This window comes from Lagenorhynchus albirostris, chromosome X (assembly GCF_949774975.1).
Source record: "Lagenorhynchus albirostris chromosome X, mLagAlb1.1, whole genome shotgun sequence".
NCBI classification, from domain to species: Eukaryota; Metazoa; Chordata; class Mammalia; order Artiodactyla; family Delphinidae; genus Lagenorhynchus; species Lagenorhynchus albirostris.
The window spans coordinates 28,223,847-28,246,007 of record NC_083116.1 but is presented as its reverse complement, the minus strand read 5'-3'; the positions used below and the strand labels follow the sequence as shown (position 1 = coordinate 28,246,007).

The 22,161-nt window shown below is 45.0% G+C and overlaps 1 protein-coding gene across 7 annotated transcripts in view; it reads left to right on the top strand.

Moving 5' to 3' along the window:
- Nucleotides 1–11,594: 11,594 nt before the first annotated feature.
- The window catches only part of ATP1B4 (ATPase Na+/K+ transporting family member beta 4), a 39,817-nt gene continuing 29,250 nt past the window's right edge, over nucleotides 11,595–22,161 (top strand). For 2 of the 7 annotated variants that reach the window (XM_060137913.1, XM_060137915.1), the window contains exons 1-4: nucleotides 11,595–11,730; nucleotides 15,629–15,878; nucleotides 19,974–20,102; nucleotides 20,363–20,467. In XM_060137913.1, coding sequence (XP_059993896.1) covers nucleotides 11,668–11,730; nucleotides 15,629–15,878; nucleotides 19,974–20,102; nucleotides 20,363–20,467 — 547 coding nt within the window. In that variant the 5' untranslated portion in view covers nucleotides 11,595–11,667. Of the gene's footprint in view, nucleotides 11,731–12,184; nucleotides 12,342–15,628; nucleotides 15,891–19,973; nucleotides 20,103–20,362; nucleotides 20,468–22,161 lie in introns of all 7 variants that reach the window. The other 5 variants (XM_060137912.1, XM_060137914.1, XM_060137917.1 and 2 more) reach the window with 4 other exon arrangements.

Here is a 22,161-nt window from a genome sequence, read left to right as displayed (position 1 = left end):
TTTTGTTTTTTGAGAACAGATTTTTGTCACTGAACAGATGCAGGCTTTGCTGGGAAGGGAAAGAGTAGAAGTGGGTTACAAGAGAAGTGTAAGGTACAGGCCTTGCCTTCAAGGTTCTTACAATCCTATTGGAGAAAAAACAATTCAGCTAGGAGAAGGAAGAGAAAATATCTCGCTGGTTTGGAGTGCATGATCATTTCTTTATATGCCAGAGGTGAAGTTGACCTTTGAAGAAGGGGAGGAAGGTTTGTGTAGCTAATTAATTGTGAAAAATGAGGGCACTGTGTAGGTTCCTTAAAAGTGAAGGCCAACAGATTTGCTTTCAAAAACACCTTTGGGGAATTCCCTGGTGGTCCAGTGGTTAGGACTCAGCGCTTTCAACCCCGGCCCAGGTTGGATCCCTGGTCAGGGAACTAAGATCCCACACACCACGCAGTGCAGCCAAAACAAACAAACAAAGAAACAAAAACCACCTTTGGCAGCTGTATTTTCTCTTAAAGAATGTCTCTTAATGTCAACTGGGATCTGTTCTTTCAAGTCCTCTGCAGATTATAGAAGCCTTATTTCTCTGACCCTACTTTCTATCACCAGTACTGCTGCCTGTCTTGGAAAGTAATAGGACTCCACTCCTTGGACAGTGTTCTACATCCTAGCTGGTCCACAAGTTTAGATTGACCTTTCACCTAGTTAGGGCCCAGGAGTGACGTTGACTCCATCAAGGAAAAGTGGTAAGAGATATGATCCTACGTGGACAGTGTCTCTCAGTGAGGCAGTGTGGATCAAACGAGGGAAATGGGGATAATGCTCTCTTCCATATGTCATGCTTTCTTGGTGACCAATAATTTCTGACTTATCTGTTTAATGTCGATCTCCCCAATGAAAGGGCATGCTCCACGAGGCTGTTGACCGTGTCTTTTTCATTCTTGGTTGTATCACCAGCACCTAGCACAGTATCTGACACACAGTCAGTGTCCTATAAATAGCTTTTAAATAAATAATTAATTAATTAGTTAAGCAGGACTTAAATCCTGACGGGATGTAGATGGAAACTAGCAAATGAGCGAGAAAAGGTGGTGAGAAATAAACTGAAGTCTTCGTTGGGAGCCATGAAGTGACTGCAGGAACAAACCAGGAAGTGTGGAATAGTAGGGCTTTCTAGTAACAGTGGTGAGAAAGTGAGAGTGAGAGGAATGAAATTAACACTTGTTGAGCATCTTCTAGGTGTCTAGTGCTTTAACATGTATAAATTCATTTAATCTTCACAGCTCCATGAGATAGGCAATATTATAATACATGTTTTACAGGTGAAAAAAAAAGAGGTTCAAAGAGGTTCAATAACTTGCTAATGATCATTATTGTGAGATAATTTCCCATGGATCTCTCATGTTTTTCCACATCTTGTGAACAGAGACACTGACTGACATGGTTCTGGACTATTTTTTCAAGGATACTTGTATAGTGAACAGCTTTGGAAGACACAGTGTCTCCCTGTGGAGCAATGGAAAGGCAAACTTACTGCCCATCATAAAAGATTCAGACTCATTAAGCTCAGTGTTGCTCTCCTGTAACACAACCCACTGCATGTGCAGGTGTCACCTGGCCCTTTCTGAGTAGCTCCTATGAGACTTGGGGGCAAGGGGAACTGACACAAGAAAAAGCTTATACTCTGGCTACTACTATTGCTGACCCAGGAGTCTCATGTCTTCTGCCAGCATCCATGAAAAAAATGTGGCAGGCTAACTTGTTAGCTTGCAAGTAAGATAAAATCTCAGAACCATCACAAGTCTTGATGGTTACACAGGTGAAGTGTCAGAAATGGGAACTGTACCCATATCTGTTTGGCTCCAGAACCCACACTCTCTTCCCAGGATGCTGTTGCTTCCTGAGCCGTACACAGGAGTAGCTGCTGCATCGTATGATGTCATTCCTCCCTGCCCTTCTCCGGTACCTATGTGTCACTAGACCTGACTTTACTTTTCAAGTTGGATGATTTGGGTGTTCCATTAAGCAGAGAAGAGGTTTAAAGTATCTGATTATAATTGTCTTTCCCTCTGTCTCCTAGATTAATGGAAGTCTTTAATCTATCATCCTATCTGCTTAATCACGCTATTTGCCCAGGGTTATGGTTCTTGTAACAGTCAGGCTTTTGTCAGGCATATTCATCCTGATGAACAAAAGTTCCCAGAGGACACAACAACTGGAGCACCTTAGATACTTCATAAATAACCGGCTAGTTTTAGCTCTTTGGGGGTTACTTGCCAAGCTCTACATCAAAAAGCACTGGGCCTTCTATATCCTTGTTGGGCCACCTAGGGGGTATACAATGGTGGGATCCCAAGATCACATTTTCCATATATTTTTAACCTGCAAATTAATTGTATAAAGTGGTTTCGGTAGACATTTCTAATCTCAGGAGTCCCAAATACCCCTTTTGTTCATATAGGTCTTTTGCTCTTGTTATCTACAAACTCTTTTTAGCTTCAACAATGTTGGGATGTCAGGCAATCATTCTCTCTGTTCACTAAAGCTGGAGCTACAGCTGCCGCTACAGCGTTGGGGAGAGGGGAAGCAGGAGGTTGTGGTGGAGTGAGGCCACTCCCCCTTATCATGTCCCCAGAGGACTGCTCTACCAGAAGGCCTGATGATTTGTCTAGCATTTGCACCAGAGTGATCGCATGCTGTCCTCACAACAGCCCTTTGAGGAAACAGGTCCAAAGAGTTTAAGTGACTAACTAGTCCAACATTATACTGTACATTCCTAGCAGATCTGAGGCTAGAATTCCTCTCTATACCTTGTATATTTAGTGAGTTCAGAGGCTAGTGTCCTAGTCTTCAGGTGGTAGAGGAGTAGGATGAGGAATCTTCCTTTTGACAGCTTCTGGTCATCCTGCCATAAGACAGAATCCCCGGAGGCAAAGGGCAGGACAACGTCAACGCCTAGCCACATCATGCTTCCTTCCACAAAGGCAGGGTGGAAGGGTGGTGGAAGGACTGATGTACTGCAAAGAGCTGAGGGCTGGGAGTCCTAAAGTCTGACTGGACCATGAATTTTTCTTTCACCACCCTGCATCCAAAATCTACAATATGCTGGTGTCTTTGGGTCTGGGAGTCCAGCCAGATAACCAGTTCTCCTGGCCGAATGGCCCACTGGCAGTTTCGAGCAGCAGAATTAACCTCCCCACAGCCTTCGGCTCTCCCCTTCCTGACCCCCTCTAGCAGCTGTTGCTCTTGTCTGAACAGAGGATGATTGTTTCACTTCTTGACTTCTAGGCATGGATTTACCAAGCTGGGCTCCGCTTGGGTTGGAGCCAGAGTTGATGGGAAGCAAACAGTTCAGAAAAGGGCTACATAACTTGGAGTTTTCACCATGGTGAACCAAGCAAGGAGGACTGGGGATAGGAAAGGGAGGCATTTGGGATGCAGGCATGTGTGAAATAAGGAGGGTCTCGAGAAAGTAGACTCGGGGTCTCTTTTCTTGAGCTGTATGTCTGTTTGAAGAGGCAAAAGACAGGGAAACAATTAGCTTATTTCTGTCCTGCCAGCTCCTCAGGTGAGCAGCAACATGCCCCAGAGACACTTTCTTTTTCAGTGTGGGCATTAGCAGTTCTCTAAGAACTGGGAACCTCATAGAAGGCACGTTAATTTAATCCTTTTATCATAGATAACAGACGTCTATTTAGGATACCTCAAGTAAAGAAAGATTATGATGACGATACACATAGCCTGGAAGACCTACTAGATTCCAAAGCAGCACTAGTCCTCAGCGTCATGTTCCCTTCCTCTTGTATAACGTTCCTGCTTCCCTCTGTAAGTCTGCTCTATTCTCCTCTTGCCAGGGACTAGAAAATTCTCTCCGTAGTCTATATGAACAGTTCCACAGGTTGCTGGTCTGACTGCCCTAGCTTGATGCCATCAATCCTGTTGGACAGAACTCTTTATGCCTGGCTACCTTATCTGTCACCAAATCTTGCGGCCCATTCCTGGTACAGTCAAGGTCACCCCTATGCCACAAATAGCTGGATTTGCTTTCCTGACCAGGAGGCAGTGAGGAGAGTATTGGACACGGCAGACACCGTGACTAACAGGTCTAGTACAGAGGACTTCCCCTGAAGGTTTACATCAGCCTTGGTGACAATTCACCTATGAGAGATTCATAGGTGAACACGAGAGAGACAGGGCCAGTTCTGTGTGTATGTGGAATAGGCAGCTGCCCACGCCAGTGTTTCCCAAATCATGGTCCTCAAACCCCAGCAGAAGAGTCATCTTCGTGCTTTAAACCTTCAGATTTCTGGGCCCAACTTCAGGCTTACAGAATCACAATTTTGGAGTCGGGATCAAAGAATCTGCATAGGTAACAAGCTCCTCACATGACTCTGTGTCCACTAAAGTTGAGGACCTCTGTTCTATATTCTTCGAGCTTCATTTGAGTTGTTGCCTCTTTCTTCCAGTTCTTCTCCTGCTATCTCTGTTTAGCAAAATCCTGCCCCAACCCTGGAGGCCAAGCTCAGGTGTAGCTGCCTTCATGGAGCTCTCCCTGATTTCATGTCTCCTTAACTCCAACTATTTCCTGATGCTATGCAGCAGGGGATATTAGGCATCTAAGAACTGGGGTGCAAGGGAGTGTTGAGGCTATGAGAAGGCACATGTGGGATGGAGCTGTAGGAAAGAATTTATGTTTTGCTCCCAACTTTTTATTTGGAAAAATCTGAAAATAAACTATGATAAATAACAGCATATCCTTCACCTGGAAATTAACATTTTAGATTTGCACATATGCTGTCTCTCCATACACACATACACACATGTAATAAAAACATGTATGTGTTTGGCTACAACATTTGAAATTAACTTGCAGGTATCATGCCACTTTGCACCTAAATACTTCAGCATGTATTTCCTACAAACAAAAGCATTCTCTTGCATAATAATAACACCATATCACATCCAAGACATGTAACATTGATAGAGTAATATTATTCAATATTGAGTCCATATCAAAATTTCTCAAATTATCTCCAAAACATCCTAGCTGTTTGTGTTGATACAGGATTCAGTCAAGAATCATGGATTTCATTTGATTGTCTTTTCTTTTTAGTCTCTTCTAATCTAGATTCTAGAACAGTACCTTTGGCTTTTTTTCTTAATGAGGCTGATATTTTTGAAGAGTCCAGGTCCTTTGTCTTGTTTACAGTCTGGAGTCGTCTGATTGTTTCCTTACGATTAGGTTCATATTAAACATCTTTGACAAGAATACTACAGAAGTAACGTTGTTTACTTCCCATTGTGTCACATCAGGAGGTTCACATGCAATTGCCCTGTTATTGGTGATGCTAAATTTGATCACTTATGTAAGGTGGTGTCTTCTAGAACTCTTCATTGCAAAGGTACATTTTCCCTTTGAAATTAATAAGTAATCTGCGGAGTAATCGGGAATGAGCACATTTAACAAGCTCTTATGGTGACTTTTTAGTGCACTGAAGTTTGACCTGCTGTTTTACACGGTGTGGTGTGAATGAGGGTCCTCAAAGGCCTTATCTGCCTCCAAAATACCTCAGGCTTAGCATGTCTGCCTTCACATTTCACCTCTCACTCCACCTCCAAATACCCTCTCCCTCTTGCCTGGCCCCAAATCCCTAGCATGAGAGACATTAGTAGGCCAGATGGCGTCATTGCCTACAACCCGAGGGAGCTTTCTCCCCTACTCTGGTCATTGGCCTTGTGAGGAAGCGCCCTTGAAACAGACAAGGTATTTTTGTTTGGTTGGTTTGTATTATTATCAATAATAATAATAATAATAATAATAATAATAATTGAGTGAACTAAGCCAAGCACTGTACACAAATTACATCATTTGATCCTATGCCAATCTGATGATTTTACAGATGGGAAAACTGAGGCTCAGAGAAGTGAAGTAACTTCTCTAAGGTTACACAGCTATTAAGAGTGGGAACTGGATTCAAATCCAGTACCACTTATAAAGCTCATGCTTTTAAACACTAAGCTATATACTACCTAATGAGCAATAATTCCACCCAACTTCAGAATTCTCTTGCCATTTTCTTCCGAAGAGTTCTAGGCCCACAGCATTCCTGAGAGTGAGGAAGCAGGGACACTGGACTTATTATCTTTAAAGGTGGAGAGATGGTTTAATAGAGAAATCAATTGGCATTCCTGTGGTCTTACAGCAAGTGAGTAACCAAGCAGGGATGTTGATGGAGAGACCTTAAGCTCTTGCTTATGAATTTGATTTTGATTTAAGAGGCCGCTGAGAGCCACTGTGATTTCTGACTGGTGCTTGCTGAATCCAGAGTGGGTTCAGGTTGGATTAATATCATTGTCCTTTGTGTGGGGAAATGCTGCTGCTTGATAATAAACAGGCTTGCAGGCTTTGGTGGAAAAGACCGGTGTTGCCTAACAGCCCCTTTCTGTGCTTTGCACACTTGATTGACAATCTTTATGTTTACACCTCTCTGTCCAGCCTGTCACAGGGGAAAATGCTACCTCTTAGATTCTAGTTAGCTCAAGAAAACCTCTTCCCCTCAACCTACACCCTCCATTCCCAATAAACAGAAAGAAAAACCTTGTAAAGGTGCTCTGAATCTGTGTAGCCCACAGTTTTCTCTAGTCTGCCAGTTCTCCCATGAGGATGCCCAGTCAAATGCTGCAGTGAAATGGAAAAAAAAACCCCACAAAAACCAAGACTCTCTCCTGCTAGCAAGAGTCATTTGTAATTTGGGGGGTTATTGACCGATTTATCTTTAAGCTTCAGGTTGCCCATTTCTTAGCAACAGGGGTGTCAGGAAAATACCTCTGCACCTGTTGCAAGGTTTCATCTATGGCTGGAGATAGACACAGACAAACACATATAGAGTATCATCCCAATTTTAGCATTTGCACTGTTAAAGCAAGCACATGTGCATATAAAGTATCACCCAAGTTTAGCATATGTCCTGATAAATTAAACAACATCATATATAGACACAAAAGATTTCAAAATTGGAAGAGTCCTACTCTTCACCCCCTGGCTGTGCACGCTTAGAACATCTTAGAACATCTCTATACTGAGAGACCAAAGCTTGGGCAGCTCATGTGACAAGTTACTTACTAAGTTTCAGAGGCAGCTGGTCTCTGTGACCAGCTTCCAGCTTTTTTTTTTTTTTTAAAACAAGGGTCTTTGAGAAAATAAAGTGAAATCCATCCTCCCAGTAACTTCTAGCTTTTGGTGGCTGCTCCCTTCCTCTGGAGTCACGAAGAACGAGGGATCACCTTTTCTACCCAGGCCCTTCCCCCTGACCCTAGAGAGACTGAAACTTCCAGCACCACAGTTCCCAGCCAGGACCTTCTCTGCAGTGACTCTTCTCCCCTTCTGACTGCTCCCTTTGGATGGCATGTGTCTCCAAGGTTCATGCTCCTGGTGGGTGCTGTCCCACCTATATTGCTCTGCTTCTCCCTGCCCACCAAGCAAGCTCAAAGCTCCTGGGAGGCTGGGCCTCTGCCAGCCCACTGCAGTGCCATCGCTCCGCTTGCCAAAAGCCATCTGATGCATCAGGTAAGCAAGTGGTTAGAGAGGTACATTGGGTTTCTGAGAGGCACTAGTCTAGCTAAGGCAGAAACAGGCTCGAACTTAATAATCTGCTCATCACACACAGTAAGAGACACCCTGACTTATTCAAAGACACCGTGGGTGGTGCAGAGGATGAATAAGCATGATTCACTGCCACTCTGGCACCCGGGGCATGAAGAATAATAAAACCCAAAGAATTGTAGCCGCCTGAGTAGTAAATTAAGAGATCCGGGGCTCAGCTAGACTCTCGACATCAATGTTACCATGGCAATAAAGGGCCCCAGCATTCAGCAGCTATTACAGAGCAGACATCTAATAGGCTAGTCTATGTCACAGCCAAAGCCCAAGGGGCTAGCAAAGAAGACCAATTAGCATATCCATTCATTAGGGGCCTCTGCACACTTCTTCTCTTAATTCCAATTAGTTGTTTGTTTGAACCAACGTCGCTTGCCTGCATTATACTCATTAGTGCCTTTTAGCCACTGGAAATAGGCTTGAAACTCCACAAGGACCTCACTATTTCCCAAGCCTTCATTGTTTCCCTAGGGGTCTAAGCTTATATAGTCACCAACTTAGAGCCCTCAGTCCCTCGAAATGAAAGCATCACTCACTGTACAACTGTACTCGACAGATGGAAACTCTGCTCAGGAATGTGATGTGCTAAGGGTTCTTCCTGGAACTCAGCGAAATAAGGATCTGGGGCCATTATCTGGATCATTCAGGTCAAAGAAATCCTCTGGCCTTAGCCAGTGAGCCTGCTGGCCACGCTTGCTGGCCACTACTCAGAGGCTAGCTGTTCAGGAGGGGAACTTTGGGCACTGGGGACCATACTGGCATCATCAAAGTCGAGCAGTAGCTGTTCCAGCTTGAAGGACTGCCCTTCAAGGTCCAGCCCAAACCCCGCCTATTCTGGGAAGCCTTCCCTGATCTTTGCAGTCCCAAATGAGTTTCCCCTCCTCCACAAATTTTGAAGATGACACCCTATGCTGGGCAGCATCATGGGAAGCCTCAGGTCCTAGGCCAGCCTGGAGTTTCCTCACCAGTGACTTCAGAGTCCTCAAGGTCACTACTTCTGGAAGGGACTGGGGTTCTAGAGAGCACTCAGCAATGCTTGGGTGACTCCAACGGCAAACAACTCTTAAGCTCCACTGCACATGACCTCCTAGAGACTCCCCGAAGACTTAGCCAATCCCTAGGCAGGGAAAGTACATAACCGCTCTTTGATGGCTCTAGGACACTCCCCCTTACACACACACACACACACACGATTGTGTAAATAGCCCACAGGAATAGATACCTTAAACTAGCCCCTCTCAGAAGCAAAGAATCTCTCAAAAGTGCTACCTTCTCTTCCTTCCTTTGGGAACAGGAGAACCCAGTCCATAAGACTGTTTCTGTTCCCCGTCAGCCACCATGTGGTTTTCCTGAGGCAGGCAACCAGGAAAAGGGGCTTATAGAAGCAGCTGCTAACATCTGTGCACAAGGACTGGCCATATAGTTTTAGGGACTTGAATCATTTGCCTTTGAACTTGCTATCAAGTTCAAAGCCTCTCCTTTCTCCCTCCTCTCTTGCCTCTGTAGCCACTGCTTCATTTGCAGCCCCATTGGCCACTTCTGGCTCCAGTCTGCTACACTGTTAAGCAGATTGCTTTTTTCCAAAATTGGCAGGAATGGTTTCTCCTCTAGTCTTTTGAGTGTGAGCTCATACAGATTTCTGTCTTTGAGATCCTATGGGATTTTGTTATTTTACCCCACCCAACAGCTGGCATTCCAGAAGCCAGCCTGGGCTATAGTCAAAATACACTGCAAATATATTAAGGATATGGCAAACCCCAAATTACCCAGAATGCTAGGGAATGAGAGATTCTGGAGAATGGAACATTTTGTTACCTGAGTTCACATTGCTCCAAATCCTCTTTTATCTCCCACTCTTAGTTTTTTCTCCCAGTTTTATTGAGATATAATTGACATACAACATTACATAAGTTTAAGGTATACAATGTGATTTTATACACATATATATGTGTATATATGTGCACTATATATGATACACATATATATTGCAAAATGATTACCACCATAGTGCTAGCTAACACCTCTAGCATGTCACATAATTACCATTTATTTTTTATGGTGAAAACACTTAAGATCTACTCTCTTAGCAACTTTCAAGTATGCAGTACAGTATTATTAACCACAATTACCATGCCATACATTAGTTCCCTAGAGCTTATTCATTTCAAAACTAGAAGTTTATACTCTTTGACCAACATCTCCCCAATTCCCCCACCACCCCCCAGCCTCTGGTAACCGCCATTCTACTCTCTATTTCTATGAATTTGGCTTTTTTAGATTCCATATATAAATGAGATCATACGGTATTTGTCTTTCTCTGTCTGACTTATTTCACTTAGCACAATGCCCTCAAGGTCCATCTATGTTGTCATTAATGGCAGGATTTCCTTCTTCCTCATGGCTGAATAATATTCCGTTGTATGCATATATACCACACCTTCCTCGTCCATTCATCTGTTGACAGGACACGTATCCATATCTTGGCTATTGTGAATAATGTTACCCCCTACTCCTAGTTTTTTAGATCTTGCTAACACGACTGTACTGTCTTTTCTGCCTTAGTAAGACAAGACCAATTTATCTATCCTCTGTTTGGTTTTTGAGGCTCCCAAGGGCTTCAGGTTTCTCATATACTTAACATCAGGAATCACACAAAAATCTCAAGTGGAGAAAGTGTAAAGATAAAGCTCAATGTCTACTGAGACCAGGTTATCCCCTGGAATACATTTTGCTTTTATTAAAATCCAAAAAGAGGAATGAGTTTCTCTTTTCTTTGTCAGTATTCTCTTTCTCTTCAAATGAGGGTATCGGGGGAGACTCCGTAAGAAAGAATCCTGAGTAATAACGTTCTAATAAATGGAGTCTATATTTAAAATTAACCACTATTGAAGCTGTCTTCATCAGAATAGCCTAGGCTTGGCATTATGAATAAATCTGTCTATCTAAGAGGTTGGGTTGGTTTTCTTGGTTATGAATGTGCCCAGAATCTCAGTACCTGCAACATTCTCAGTCACCTGGGTGTAATGGGGGGAGGGGATTTGTGAAGGATCTCACATTCCTCCTAGGCCTTTTGGCCACCCAGGCTCCAGTGGGGTGAACCAAACAAACCAAAAATGCTATACAATGTTCTTGGCTGTTTTTACTAATTTTTCTTTTGTTGGATCCCACATTGGCTTCAGGAGTTATATATGTCTGGGAAACTGACACTGCAAAGTTCTGGCTTGTTCCCTGCCCTGATGCTAAGGGATAAATATAGAGCTCAATCACTACAGAAATTTGGCCAGGATTCCAAGGGGTGTGTGTATGTGAGGGGTAGTGCTGATGGGGTCATTCTGACATGTAGGCTAGAAAAAGGCTTCTTATGTCCAAGATCCTCTTTGGGCAGGGAGGGGCAAAGCAGGAGCCTGGCCTCTAAAATCAGAACGCATAATCCACCTTTAAGGGGCTGGTGGATTGACACAAATAAGGAATATCGTAGGTGGCTTGGTGTGTGTGGAGGGGGAGGTGGGGAGAGCAAAGGGAATCTTTCCTGACACCCTAGATCCTTTTGCATGAGATCAGCCTTATGAAAAAAGAAAGTTATTCTTGGCCAACTCCCCTCACCCCCAACTCCCACCCACGCCCCACCCCCTGCACACACTGATATCCAACTCTCAGTTGAGAAGAACACAACTTAAGATTTCCATTGGGCCCATAGTAGCTCAGGCGCTAGAGAAGAGCAGGGAGTGAGAAGAGACATGAAGTTCGGGGCGTGGGGGTGAGTCGCTCATCCTCGTGACCCAGAATATCTCCCCCTCCCTGTAATGATGAGCTTGCTTTTCCATAAGGGCTTTCCTTTGATTCAGGGAAGGGGCCAACCAATGAGAGAGGGGCATGTTAGATTATTTTGGGGAAGGGCTCATGCCAGGAGGGTTCACTTTTACTAGGCGCCAAGTATCCCCAGCAACCAGTGTCTCCTGTACCAGCAGAAGCTCCAGAGCTCTCAGCCACTTGCTTGCCTCTGCCGCGTCTCTGCCCACTGAACAGCCATGAGAAGGCAGCTCCGGTCCAGAAGGGCTCCGGCCTTTCCATACGGTTATCGCTACAGACTTGTGAGTCCCAGGGAGCAGAATATTTTGCTGTCCCTTTTTAGTGGGGTGGGTTGGGGGATGTGTAGGTGGTGGCTTAGGGTTGCTTCTCCTTAAGATGGGCAGGAACAATGAAGTTTAAGGAAGCCCATTGTTTCAAGCTCGAGCAGTGACTCCCAGTACCCCACTGCACCCTAAATTGCTGGATTGAAAGAGGAAGCCCCTCTTCCTGTGCAACAAACATAAGGGAAGGGGAAGATGCCAGAGAATAAGAGGGACTTCTAAAATTTTTTCGTGGGAGTCTAGAATTTGAACAGACCTTTTGGAGTCTGGGAATAGAGGTTTCATTCCGAGAGCAAGAAATTTAGCCAAGAGAGAAGGGAAGGGGAAGAGGAAATGAAAGGCGCTGCCTACCCAGCTGTCTCAGTCGCTTTGGGTGGTAGCTTCTTAGGAACCCAGCTGCTCTTTTCTAAAGCAGAAATTCCAAACGATGGCTAAAAGCATGGAATCCTAGATAGAAGTTGGGAGCAGTCCTAGACATCATCTCTCCAGAACCCCTCATTATGTAAAGGAGGCTGCTGGGGCTCAGAGCACAGGAGTGACTTGCAAGTTACTGGAAGAGCCAAAGTGAGAATGTAAGTTTCCTGACTTCTGATCCTGTGCTCTTTCCATCATATTTGCAGCATGCCACTCCCTAGCCCTCTGATTCTCCACCACCCATTGCCTCCCTGCCTGCCACCCTGCCCTGCCCAACACTCACGCATCCCGACTTCAATGTCACCATTTATCTCCAGGGTGCATTAGAAATTTTTTTGAACCCAAAGTTTCTTTGCGTTTACTTTGCTAGAAATCATGAATATATGCCGCATGCAGTAGTTTTCTTTGCGGGGAGGTATATTCTGAAATCTCCCCCAGAGAGGGTTGTGATCTGGGCCCCAGGAAGAAACAAAGCTTAATCCATTTTTTGGGGGGAATGTCCACTTATATAACCAGGGAGCTAAGTGGAGACTGTCAACAGCCAGCAGAGGCAGACACGAATTCCTCCAACCCCGTATCAACCTGCGGAGGGCTTCTCGTAACTTTCCAGCCACAGTTTGTAGAATCTCTCTTTTGACATCCCCGAAGTCCCTACCAGGTCTCAGAGCAGTCACAGTCTGTAGGGCATACATAACTATTCCTTACTTCGCATCTTTTCTCTATAATGCTGCTAAAGCGTTGTGTATAATTTCAATTATTTGTCAACTGGTTTGGATTTTAAATGCATCAGGGGAACTTGCTCTTTATAGGGGCTACTTGATCAAATTTAAAAAGAAATTATTTGATGCAGTGAATAATCGGGTGCTAATGTCTCTTTGACAATTAACCAACTGTTCGAATGTTTACAGGGTGTTACTCAATGCAGGGCACAAATTTACCTTTCGGGTCATACTGTTTGTTTATATATTTGTTTATATGTTTATATATTTAGAGTGCTCAAAATGGAGCCACCTTCTGCCCTTCAGACTCTTTCCTTTTAGGGCAACACGATGGCCCCAGCACACTCACATACACTATCACATGAGGGCAGTGCCACTTTAGGAAACTGACAAAAACAGACCCTCTCATTACCAAGATTCCCTGCTGGATTCCGTTAAATAGTTAGTTGCACAAAAGTGCCTCTCTTGTACAACGTGAGGTTCTCCTATACCTGGAAGCAGGGGAGAGGGGAAAAGATATTTGCGGTTCCTGAAGCTCAGGCAGTGTGAGAGCCGTGGGGAAATTAGCTCTGAGAAGGTTAATTCTTCCCGGGAGGGTAAAGCTTTAATGACAAGCCATCTTTAATGGGATTATCGTGAGAGCTCATATCTACAAATAAGATCAGGCTAGGGCAAAGCCAGCTGCCTCCTTGGTGGAGGGCAGGCAAACAGGCAACAAGGAGAGAAAAGGAAGTTTTCCAGAAAATATAAAGGGAATATAAATGTCTCCACGTTGAAATGTTATACTTCAAATTCTCTGAGATTCTCAGTTGCATTAGATTCTCTGGGGGCCATGATGACTACCCACTACAGTCCAAATGAGCACTGAGGCCAGAGCAGCAAGCTCTGTGAGAGCATTCCCCCAGAGCTCTGGTTCAGGAGTTTTCAGTCAGGCAGTTATCACTGACGTTTGTTCAGTACCTGCTGGTTACCTAGCTGCGGGCTCCACACTGTGGAGAGCCATCAAGGAGTTAGAAAATATGGACCCTGCCCCCGGGTGCTCAGAATGTCATTTTGGAGGTCAAATGGGTACATATGTTCAAACACAAGGGAAAGAGATTTAAGAACATTTATGAATCCATTCAACATTGAGTGATGAGGTTTACTTTCCTAAGCCTTACTCTGTGAGTCCTTGTCAGAGTTAGAAATCTTTGACTATAAGCACCTCCAGTCTCTTGGGAACGCAGAATCTAACACATCGTCGTGCGCCATAAACCACCTCTGCTAAACCGCCTCTAGGCACTTGTGCTCAGTGTGAGAAGCATCACATTGTCCAGGGTATCAGGAAGCATGGTTCTGAGACTGTCAGCTCTATCATGACCTTGCTGAGTGATTTTGGCTAGATCCTGTCCCCTCTCTGGGCCTCACATGGAGAAGTGAATCTTCAAGGTCCCTGTCAGTGCTGATATGGCACGTGACATAAAGCTGTACATTTGAACAAACTAGAGAGCGATTCAAGAGTGCTTATAATCAAGAGCTAGATAGCGCCGGGCAGACTGAATGCTGAGAGTATAGCCTTGTCACGCTGTATCACTTTTACTGATTCTGAACAATCCAGTTTTCTGACCCTCCCCCCCGGCCATGGCAGCCCTTTTAGCTGAGTGTCCTCTAAACGGCCTTTGAGGAATCAGGCAGGGAGGGTGCAGCACAGAGCCCCTGGCCTCTATCATTTGACACATCCAACCCCAACAGGTGCACAGGCCCCGCCACTCTTCAGATTTGGACAGCAGAGAGAAGGGACGGTGGCCTCAGACCCACAAAGAGCAAAGATCCAACCCTCCAGCCCGTGGCTGGGAGGCATTGGAAATACCATTTGGTGAAGTCTGGGTCTTTCTTTTTTTTGTTGTTGTTTTTTGTTTGTTTATTTAATTTTCTTAGAACCACTCGGAGAAGATTACAGTTTCAGATCTCAAGTAATGGCTGCAATCAGTCAATCAACAAATATGTGCTGAGCATTTGCTGCGTGCCCAGACTTCTGCCTAGGGTATGGGGTTGGTGGGGGGAAGATGACGTATCAGTTGCCGTGCCAGCCCTCAGGTGGTCTGTCCAACCTGCTTAAGGCAGGAGGAGGTTCCAGTGTAGGCAACAGTCAGAGAAGCAGCAAGTAACGCCCCCATCTCTTGTTTTCTGTCGGGAAGGCAGTCTAAGCTTTGAGGAGGGGTACAGCAGCTGGCCTCTCCTCCTGATGTCTGTCCCAGGCTATTTTTAGCCACAAGTTAGGATGGTGAGGTTGAGCAGCTGAAAGTGTACAGGGTGTTAGGACAAAGCTGGCTTGGACTGAGAATTTGCCATAACGGACACGAGTGTCTAAAACTACTCCATCCTCCAGTGTTGAGCTCAGCTCTGCCCTGACAGGCCAGACAAAGTTAAGCGGGAAGCCAAGGCCCCAGGACAGAGTAATGACAGGAGCAGTCCTAGGGGAACAGCCCAAATGCCTGAAGCCGATAATAAAACTTGCACCTCTATGGAAAGAATATTGGGTCAAAATGGGTCATAGAAAGGATATTTCCTGCAAAAGAACAGAGAGAAAGAAATCTGCCTCTTGTAACAACAGGTATGTTTATGGGTAAGTGGACATCTGAAGCATCTCCAAATATTGAGTCGTTTTCCATTTATTTTGGCTGGTGGGATGTGCCATTGGAAATCTTCTTCTCCAAAAAGGGGATTGTGTTTTGTCACTGTTTCAGGATGATCAGGATGAAGTGAATCAGAACTACTTAGCAGATGAAGAGGAAGAAGCAGAAGAAGAGGCTCGGGTGATGGTGGTACCTGATTTGGAGGAGGAGGAGGAGGAAGAAGAGGAGGGGAAAGAAGAAGAGGAAAAGGAAGAGGAAGAGAGTCAGGCTCAGGAAACAGGCAGTGCCTGGTGGCGGAAATGGCAGATCGTGAACGAGTACCTGTGGGATCCGGAGAAAAGGATGTCTCTGGCCCGAACAGGTCAGAGTTGGAGTAAGTCCCAGTTGTCCCAATGCCCCAGTCGGGTGTCCTTTGCTTTTGGCTTGGTGTCCAGGACTCCTTTACCATACGTTGGATGGGCTTGTCTGCAAAGTTCTCTAGCACTTCATGTAACAGGATCACTGCCTAGGGAAATTAATGGGCAGATCTCATCAGAACAAACTCCCAAGTGGGTGAACAAACTTGATTGTATAGCTGAAATACACTGGGCTCAATAGCATTTGCAGTGCAGAGAGACAGTAAGAATGAGTTGAAAAAGTGCAGATTTCTTTGAAGCCCCAGCCCTGTCACTTTCTATCTGTAACTTTGGGCTCATCGTTTATCTTCTCTGAGCCTCAGTTTCCTCACCTGCTTAATGAAGGAAACAGTATCTGCCTTACCTCTCTCACAGGATCAGCCTGAGGCTCCAATAAGATGTTAAAATTGTAAAGTACAAAGTACTATGCAGAAGACTATTCCTAAGATACGAGACCCAAGACCCTGCTAACCTGACCAAGGGTTTGTACAGCCTCATCATTTCACCTCGTAATATCAGTGAAGGAGAGCCACGGCTGCCCCTGGCCCCAGCTTGCATGTGCTTTGCGATCGATCCCATGGTGTATAGAGAGAAATGGGTTAAAGGGATCATTTCTAGCAATTTAAGGCTGAGTCCCCATATTGCTTGATCAATGGCAGAATTGCGGTCCCCAGCATTTCCTCTTTGTACCACATGCTGCCACCACCTTTACTTCACAGCTTCCCCAGCACGCCTCTCCCAGGGTCCTACTCACCTCTTGAACTATTAATGCTGATCCTTATCAGGAGATTCAGCTTGTGGTAAAATTCACACTCGCCATAGTCTCTGAACATCCCAGGAAAAGAGCAGCCGCTGGTTTGAATTCAGTTAACCCACAGAAGAAAACAATAGATAACTCTATGGATAAAATAAGAGTCCCCCAGTGCCAAGGGTCTAGGTTGCTAAAGTCGATGGTCATGCCTTCTAAAGGCCCCTTTGGCTGAGAATTCCCTCCTTTGTAGTTTATGTTTCTAATTCAGCTCAGTCAGGGTGAAACAGCCAGCCCTGCTGCCTGGAATTAGCAATGGCAGGTGTGGGGCTCTGAACAACACCCACCTCCCTTCACCCCTCTTCAGTTCCCAGCCCCACCCCTGCCCATCCCTCGAACTCTCAACTGGAACAAATGTACCATTCAAGGAACATTCCGACGTTCTGGAAGCTGCAGACAAATGCTGGACACTCACTGGGGCTCCAAAAGGGGGCACAGCTGTTTCTCCCTTGCCTAAAGAGGACTGGAAAAACAGGCCTTGTGAAATGCAAGTGTGATTCTGGGAGAGGGAGCCCTACGTTAACCCTTAAACAGCCAGCCATTGGAACTTAACCAGATGAGCTGATCCCAACTGCGCCTGCGGAGAACAATCCATAGGCCAACGAGTGGGGATGAGGGAGGAAGGTTCAAGTGCCCAGGGAACATATGGCAGTGGGGACACTGCACGGTAGGCTGTATCCAGGCCTCGGGGTAGCGGGCCTAAGGAGAGCCCGGGCTACCCCTGGGCAAAGGGCAAATAGTGATGCTAATGCCTAGGCCACCACATGCCTTGCTGCCCTCCTGCTTGAGAACTAGGTGCCACTTAGCACTTACTAACACTGTCCCAGCCTGGACATCAAAATGACCAACATATTCACCCAGCCTATTATTATATTCTGGGCTTTTCCTCTGATAGCTGGGCAACTTCTATTCTTAGGAGCTTTATGTTATTTTATTGGGTACTGACAAGAACTGTATGAGGTAGTAATATTATTATCCCCATTTTACAGATGCAGAAACTGAGGCTTAGAGAGGGTAAGTAACTTATCTAAAGTCACACAGTTAATAAAGTGGCAGTACTGGGATTCAAACCCAGCTTGGATGAACACTGGAGTTCATTCTCTTGCCAGAACATCATGCTGTCTTCATGAACCCTAGCAATGAGCAAGGCCCTGATGGCTAGGGCCTCAGGACCTGATGGGGTGTTTTAGTGGAAGGACTGAAGAGTTGGGATCGTGGGTACCTAGTCTATTCAAGATATAATGGTCTATCCAAGCTTGGGTGGGACATTCAGGAGAAAACCCTGGATTACCTAGAGGAGCAGCCCAAGTAAAACTTGGACATTTGGAGCAGAAAGGGTTGGAGGGATCAATGGGTTCAGGTGGGTACAGTGCTTGGTTTTGCCGGGGGCAGGGGGTGGTGTAGCTGAGACAGTTAGCCTATCACAGACTCCAGGGCACAGACTCCTGGGCAAAGCTGAGGGGACTCCTTGCTAGTGCCCTTCTCCCATCTACAGCTTCCTGGCCACACATCCTGGGCAAGAAGGAAGATATCTCCAGGGGAATGTACCTGTATTCTATTGCTTTCCTCTCATCCATGAAACTGAGCCTTCTGGTCCCCCAGGATGGCTCCAGCTGTTGATCGGTTCCCAGGATGGGGATGGGGGTAGAGGGTTGGAGGAGGAGTCACAGGGCACATCCCATCAGGACAGCAGGCGGGCAGCAGCCAAGTATCACAAGCACACGAGGTGCTGCTGTTTCTTCTCCAGGGATTCCAACTGAATCAATGTGTTCATATTCCAGTTCTGCTTTAGTTCATCTTATAAAACATAAAGGTTCACTTCTAGTTAGATTAGTAAGAATTTTTTTCTCCTTTTCCCTACTCCTTTTTTTCTATTTTTTTTGGTTCATTTTATTTGGTTCATGGTTCAACTTAAAATTTAATATTTAATAAATAAATAATAATTAAAATGAATATCTGCTTATAAAAAATTAATATTTGGATTTGGTTTGGGGTACAGCAAAGCTATGTGGTTTGTTCCAGTTTCTGGTTCATGATTCAGTTCAAATCTGTAGCTCTGACATCATGTCACTGCTGTGAGTGGAGCTAGATATTATTTTCTGAGAGAGCCCCAAGGAGGACTTGAAAGAGCTTCTCAGCAGCAATCTCATGCTCATTCACTCATTCTGTGCTGCCTAATCCTGGGGCAAACCTAGTGCTAATCCAGCCCACAGAGGAAGAATTCACACAACTGTGCTTCTGGTCCTATGGCAATAATAATATTAATAATAACAATGATGAAGACTGCCACTTACAGAGCACTTAGTATATGCCAGGCTCTGTGCTGTGCTATTTATATGCATTATTCAATGTTAAGAAGTAAGTACTATTATTATCCTCATCTTACAGATGAGGAAATTGAGGCCCAGAGAGGTAAATAGCATGTCTAAGATTAAACAGTTAGGAAGTGGTAGAGTCAGGACAGGATGTAAGGAAAGGCTGAATTTCAGATAGTGTTAGGGATATTGATCAGAATATGAGGTAAGTGCTGAACTTATCCCCATTTTACCTGTGAGGAATCGGGGGTGCCAGGAGGTTCTATAACTTATAGCTCACAGGCTGAGCTCACAGGTAGCAGGTGTCAGTAATTAAGTACAGTTTGCCCCTCTTCCCTTCCCCATCCTGCGTCAGTGTTCTTTTTGAAAAGCAGAGTCACTTAGAGTTTTGCCAAAGATAAAGAAGATTTGAAATACGTAAAGTGAAACCTCACTTTGCCTTCATTAGAGGCACACCCAGTGGAAACGAATCAAAGGTTTGAATTATAGGCTATGTGAAAAGAAATGCTGTTTTCATCACTTGCAAATACATATAATCACTGGAACCAAGCTGCTAGGACTCTTTAGGGCACCTACTTTAATGAATAGCGAAGAATGATTTGTACTTAGGACATCAACCATTGCCCAGAGGACTCCCAGGCAATTTGCCCTCTGCAGTACTTTAAACTCCACGCCCCTGTAATCTCGTTCACGGTCATCATTTGCTCAGCAAGCCCTTCCATCGGAGATGCTGTAAAGGTAAACTGCAATCAGACCTCTGATGCAATTCTCACCAATTTCAAATTGGTGAAACCTGAATAAGCAAGGACATGCTGAATCTGGGGAATTAAACAAAAAGCCATGTCACGTGTTTGGGTTGGTTCTGGTTCATGAGTTCAAATGCAGAGGCAGGGCTTGTTGGCCAGCACTGACCACCCTCATCTGTGATTGTTCTGCAGGCCTGATCTTAGTCATTTACTTCTTCTTCTATGCTTCCCTGGCCGCTGTGATCACCCTCTGCATGTACACGCTATTTCTGACCATCAGTCCTTACATGCCGACCTTCACTGAGAGGGTGAAGCCTCCTGGTGAGTGCCCAAATACCCTGTGCTGTCAGAACTTGCTGGACAGAAATCTGCTTGCACAGCATGTTCAGCTTCAATTAACTTTGGCTCTTCCCGGTAATGACTTAGGGATTCAATTATTAAGAGTAAAAGTAAAATGGTACTTAGCAAATTATGGTCCTTTTCATTTTGATTGCCTGGGGGGAAATGGTTTCATGGGAATCGATACAAAAAAATTATCCCAAGAATGGGTTAATATATCCAAGACCTGTTTTCATTGCCAGGAGTTATGATCAGACCCTTCGCCCATAGCCTTAACTTCAACTTCAACGTTTCTGAACCTGACACTTGGCAGCATTATGTGATTAGTCTAAATGGCTTTCTCCAGGGTAAGTTCCTCTGAATGGTGAGAATCTCTTTGGAAAGGTGATGGGTGGGAACTCAAAATTCAAAATTCACTGGGCTCAGAAATCCCAGTCTTACTAGCACTGCCCATTCTGGTTTTTCCTTACCATGCATCCCCCTCAGCACCTGCAGATACAATCAAAACTGCTGTGGTTTGTGATTGTATGTTGCTTTGCAAGCATATAAGCCAGTAAGATGATAAGTTCATTGGGGCAGAGAACTTGTTTTCTCCTCCTGAACACCCTATAGCACCTAGTTATGTCCTGGGCACATCCAGATGGCTCAATAATGATCAATTATAAAAGATAATTCGGGGGCTTCCCTGGTGGCGCAGTGGTTGGGAATCCACCTGCCGATGCAGGGGACGGGGGTTCGTGCCCCGGTCCGGGAGGATCCCACATGCTGCGGAGCTGCTGGGCCCGTGGGCCATGGCCACTGGGCCTGCGCGTCCGGAGTCTGTGCTCCGCAACGGGAGAGGCCACAGCAGTGAGAGGCCCACATACCGCAAAAAAAAAAAAAAAAAAAAAAAAAAAAAAAAAAGATAATTCGGGGGGAGGTAGTGGTGAGAAAAGAAGAGTGTTCTCCAGAACAGGAAGATTCTTGCCTCCTATGTTTTCTCAAGGTAAGAGAATTCATTTCTTGGAGATGATCCATCTTAAAGGAGGAGAAAAAGTGTCTTCATTTAAATAGCAGTCCAAAAGGGAGTTAGAGGAAGAATCTCTGGGTGGCACTCACTCCAACATTTTGATAGCAAGTGTTCTCTATAGCATCATCAGATACATTTTCAGGGGTGAATGAATGGCTTTCTGAAAAGCCCTTACACAGGGTGAAAACTGAGGTAGCAGCTTGGTTAAGGTTAAACACAGAGCACACAGTCTCTGTATTTATCCAGCTATCAAAGAGGAGCCCCCATGGGTTTACTGCACCTATTATTTGTGGAAAAAAAGCCAGGTTTGGTTTCCCTGGCCTGGCTGAAGTGGGGTGATGGGGGTGGCCAACAGAATGTGCACTGAATTAAGAGGATTCTCTTATGTGCTAGGAAGTGTTATTTAAATGTGTAAATGTTGTCACTGAACTTTAACCCTGCATAGCAGAGTCTATCGTCCCCATTGGGGGAACTAAGGCTCAGAAAGGAGAAGAAATGTGATCAAAGTCTCCCAGTAGCAGTAGTGTTTAAATTTAAACCCTTGTTTCTGTTCTCGACACCCTTGCTACTCAAAGTGTGACCCATCAGCATCACTTGGGAGTTTGTTGGAAAGGCAGAATCTCAGGCTCCACTCAGACCTGCTGAATGGGGATCCGCAGGTGATCTGTATGTCCATTAAAGCTCGAGAAGTTCTGCTTTTCATAATTCTTTGTTGCTGCCATATGACCAGGAGTTAGAAACTCAGCTTTGTATTGGTAATGCTCAGTGTCATCTTGCTTAAATCTGAGCTTCAGATTCCTCACCTGTAAAATTAGAGGGGCTGGGTTCTTTTTGAATCCATGTAGTTCCACTTTTGGCTCCCCAAAATGTTTTGGGCATCATAGGCAGTACAATATCTTCTTTTCTTTCAAAATGTTTGTGAGCTATTGCAAATGTACTGCCAGAATCTCTGGTGAGGAAATTCCTCTGAGAAGGTAGTAGATGCAGAAATATCAGTTCTGACCTGATGACACAGGTGGGGAACATTAGGAA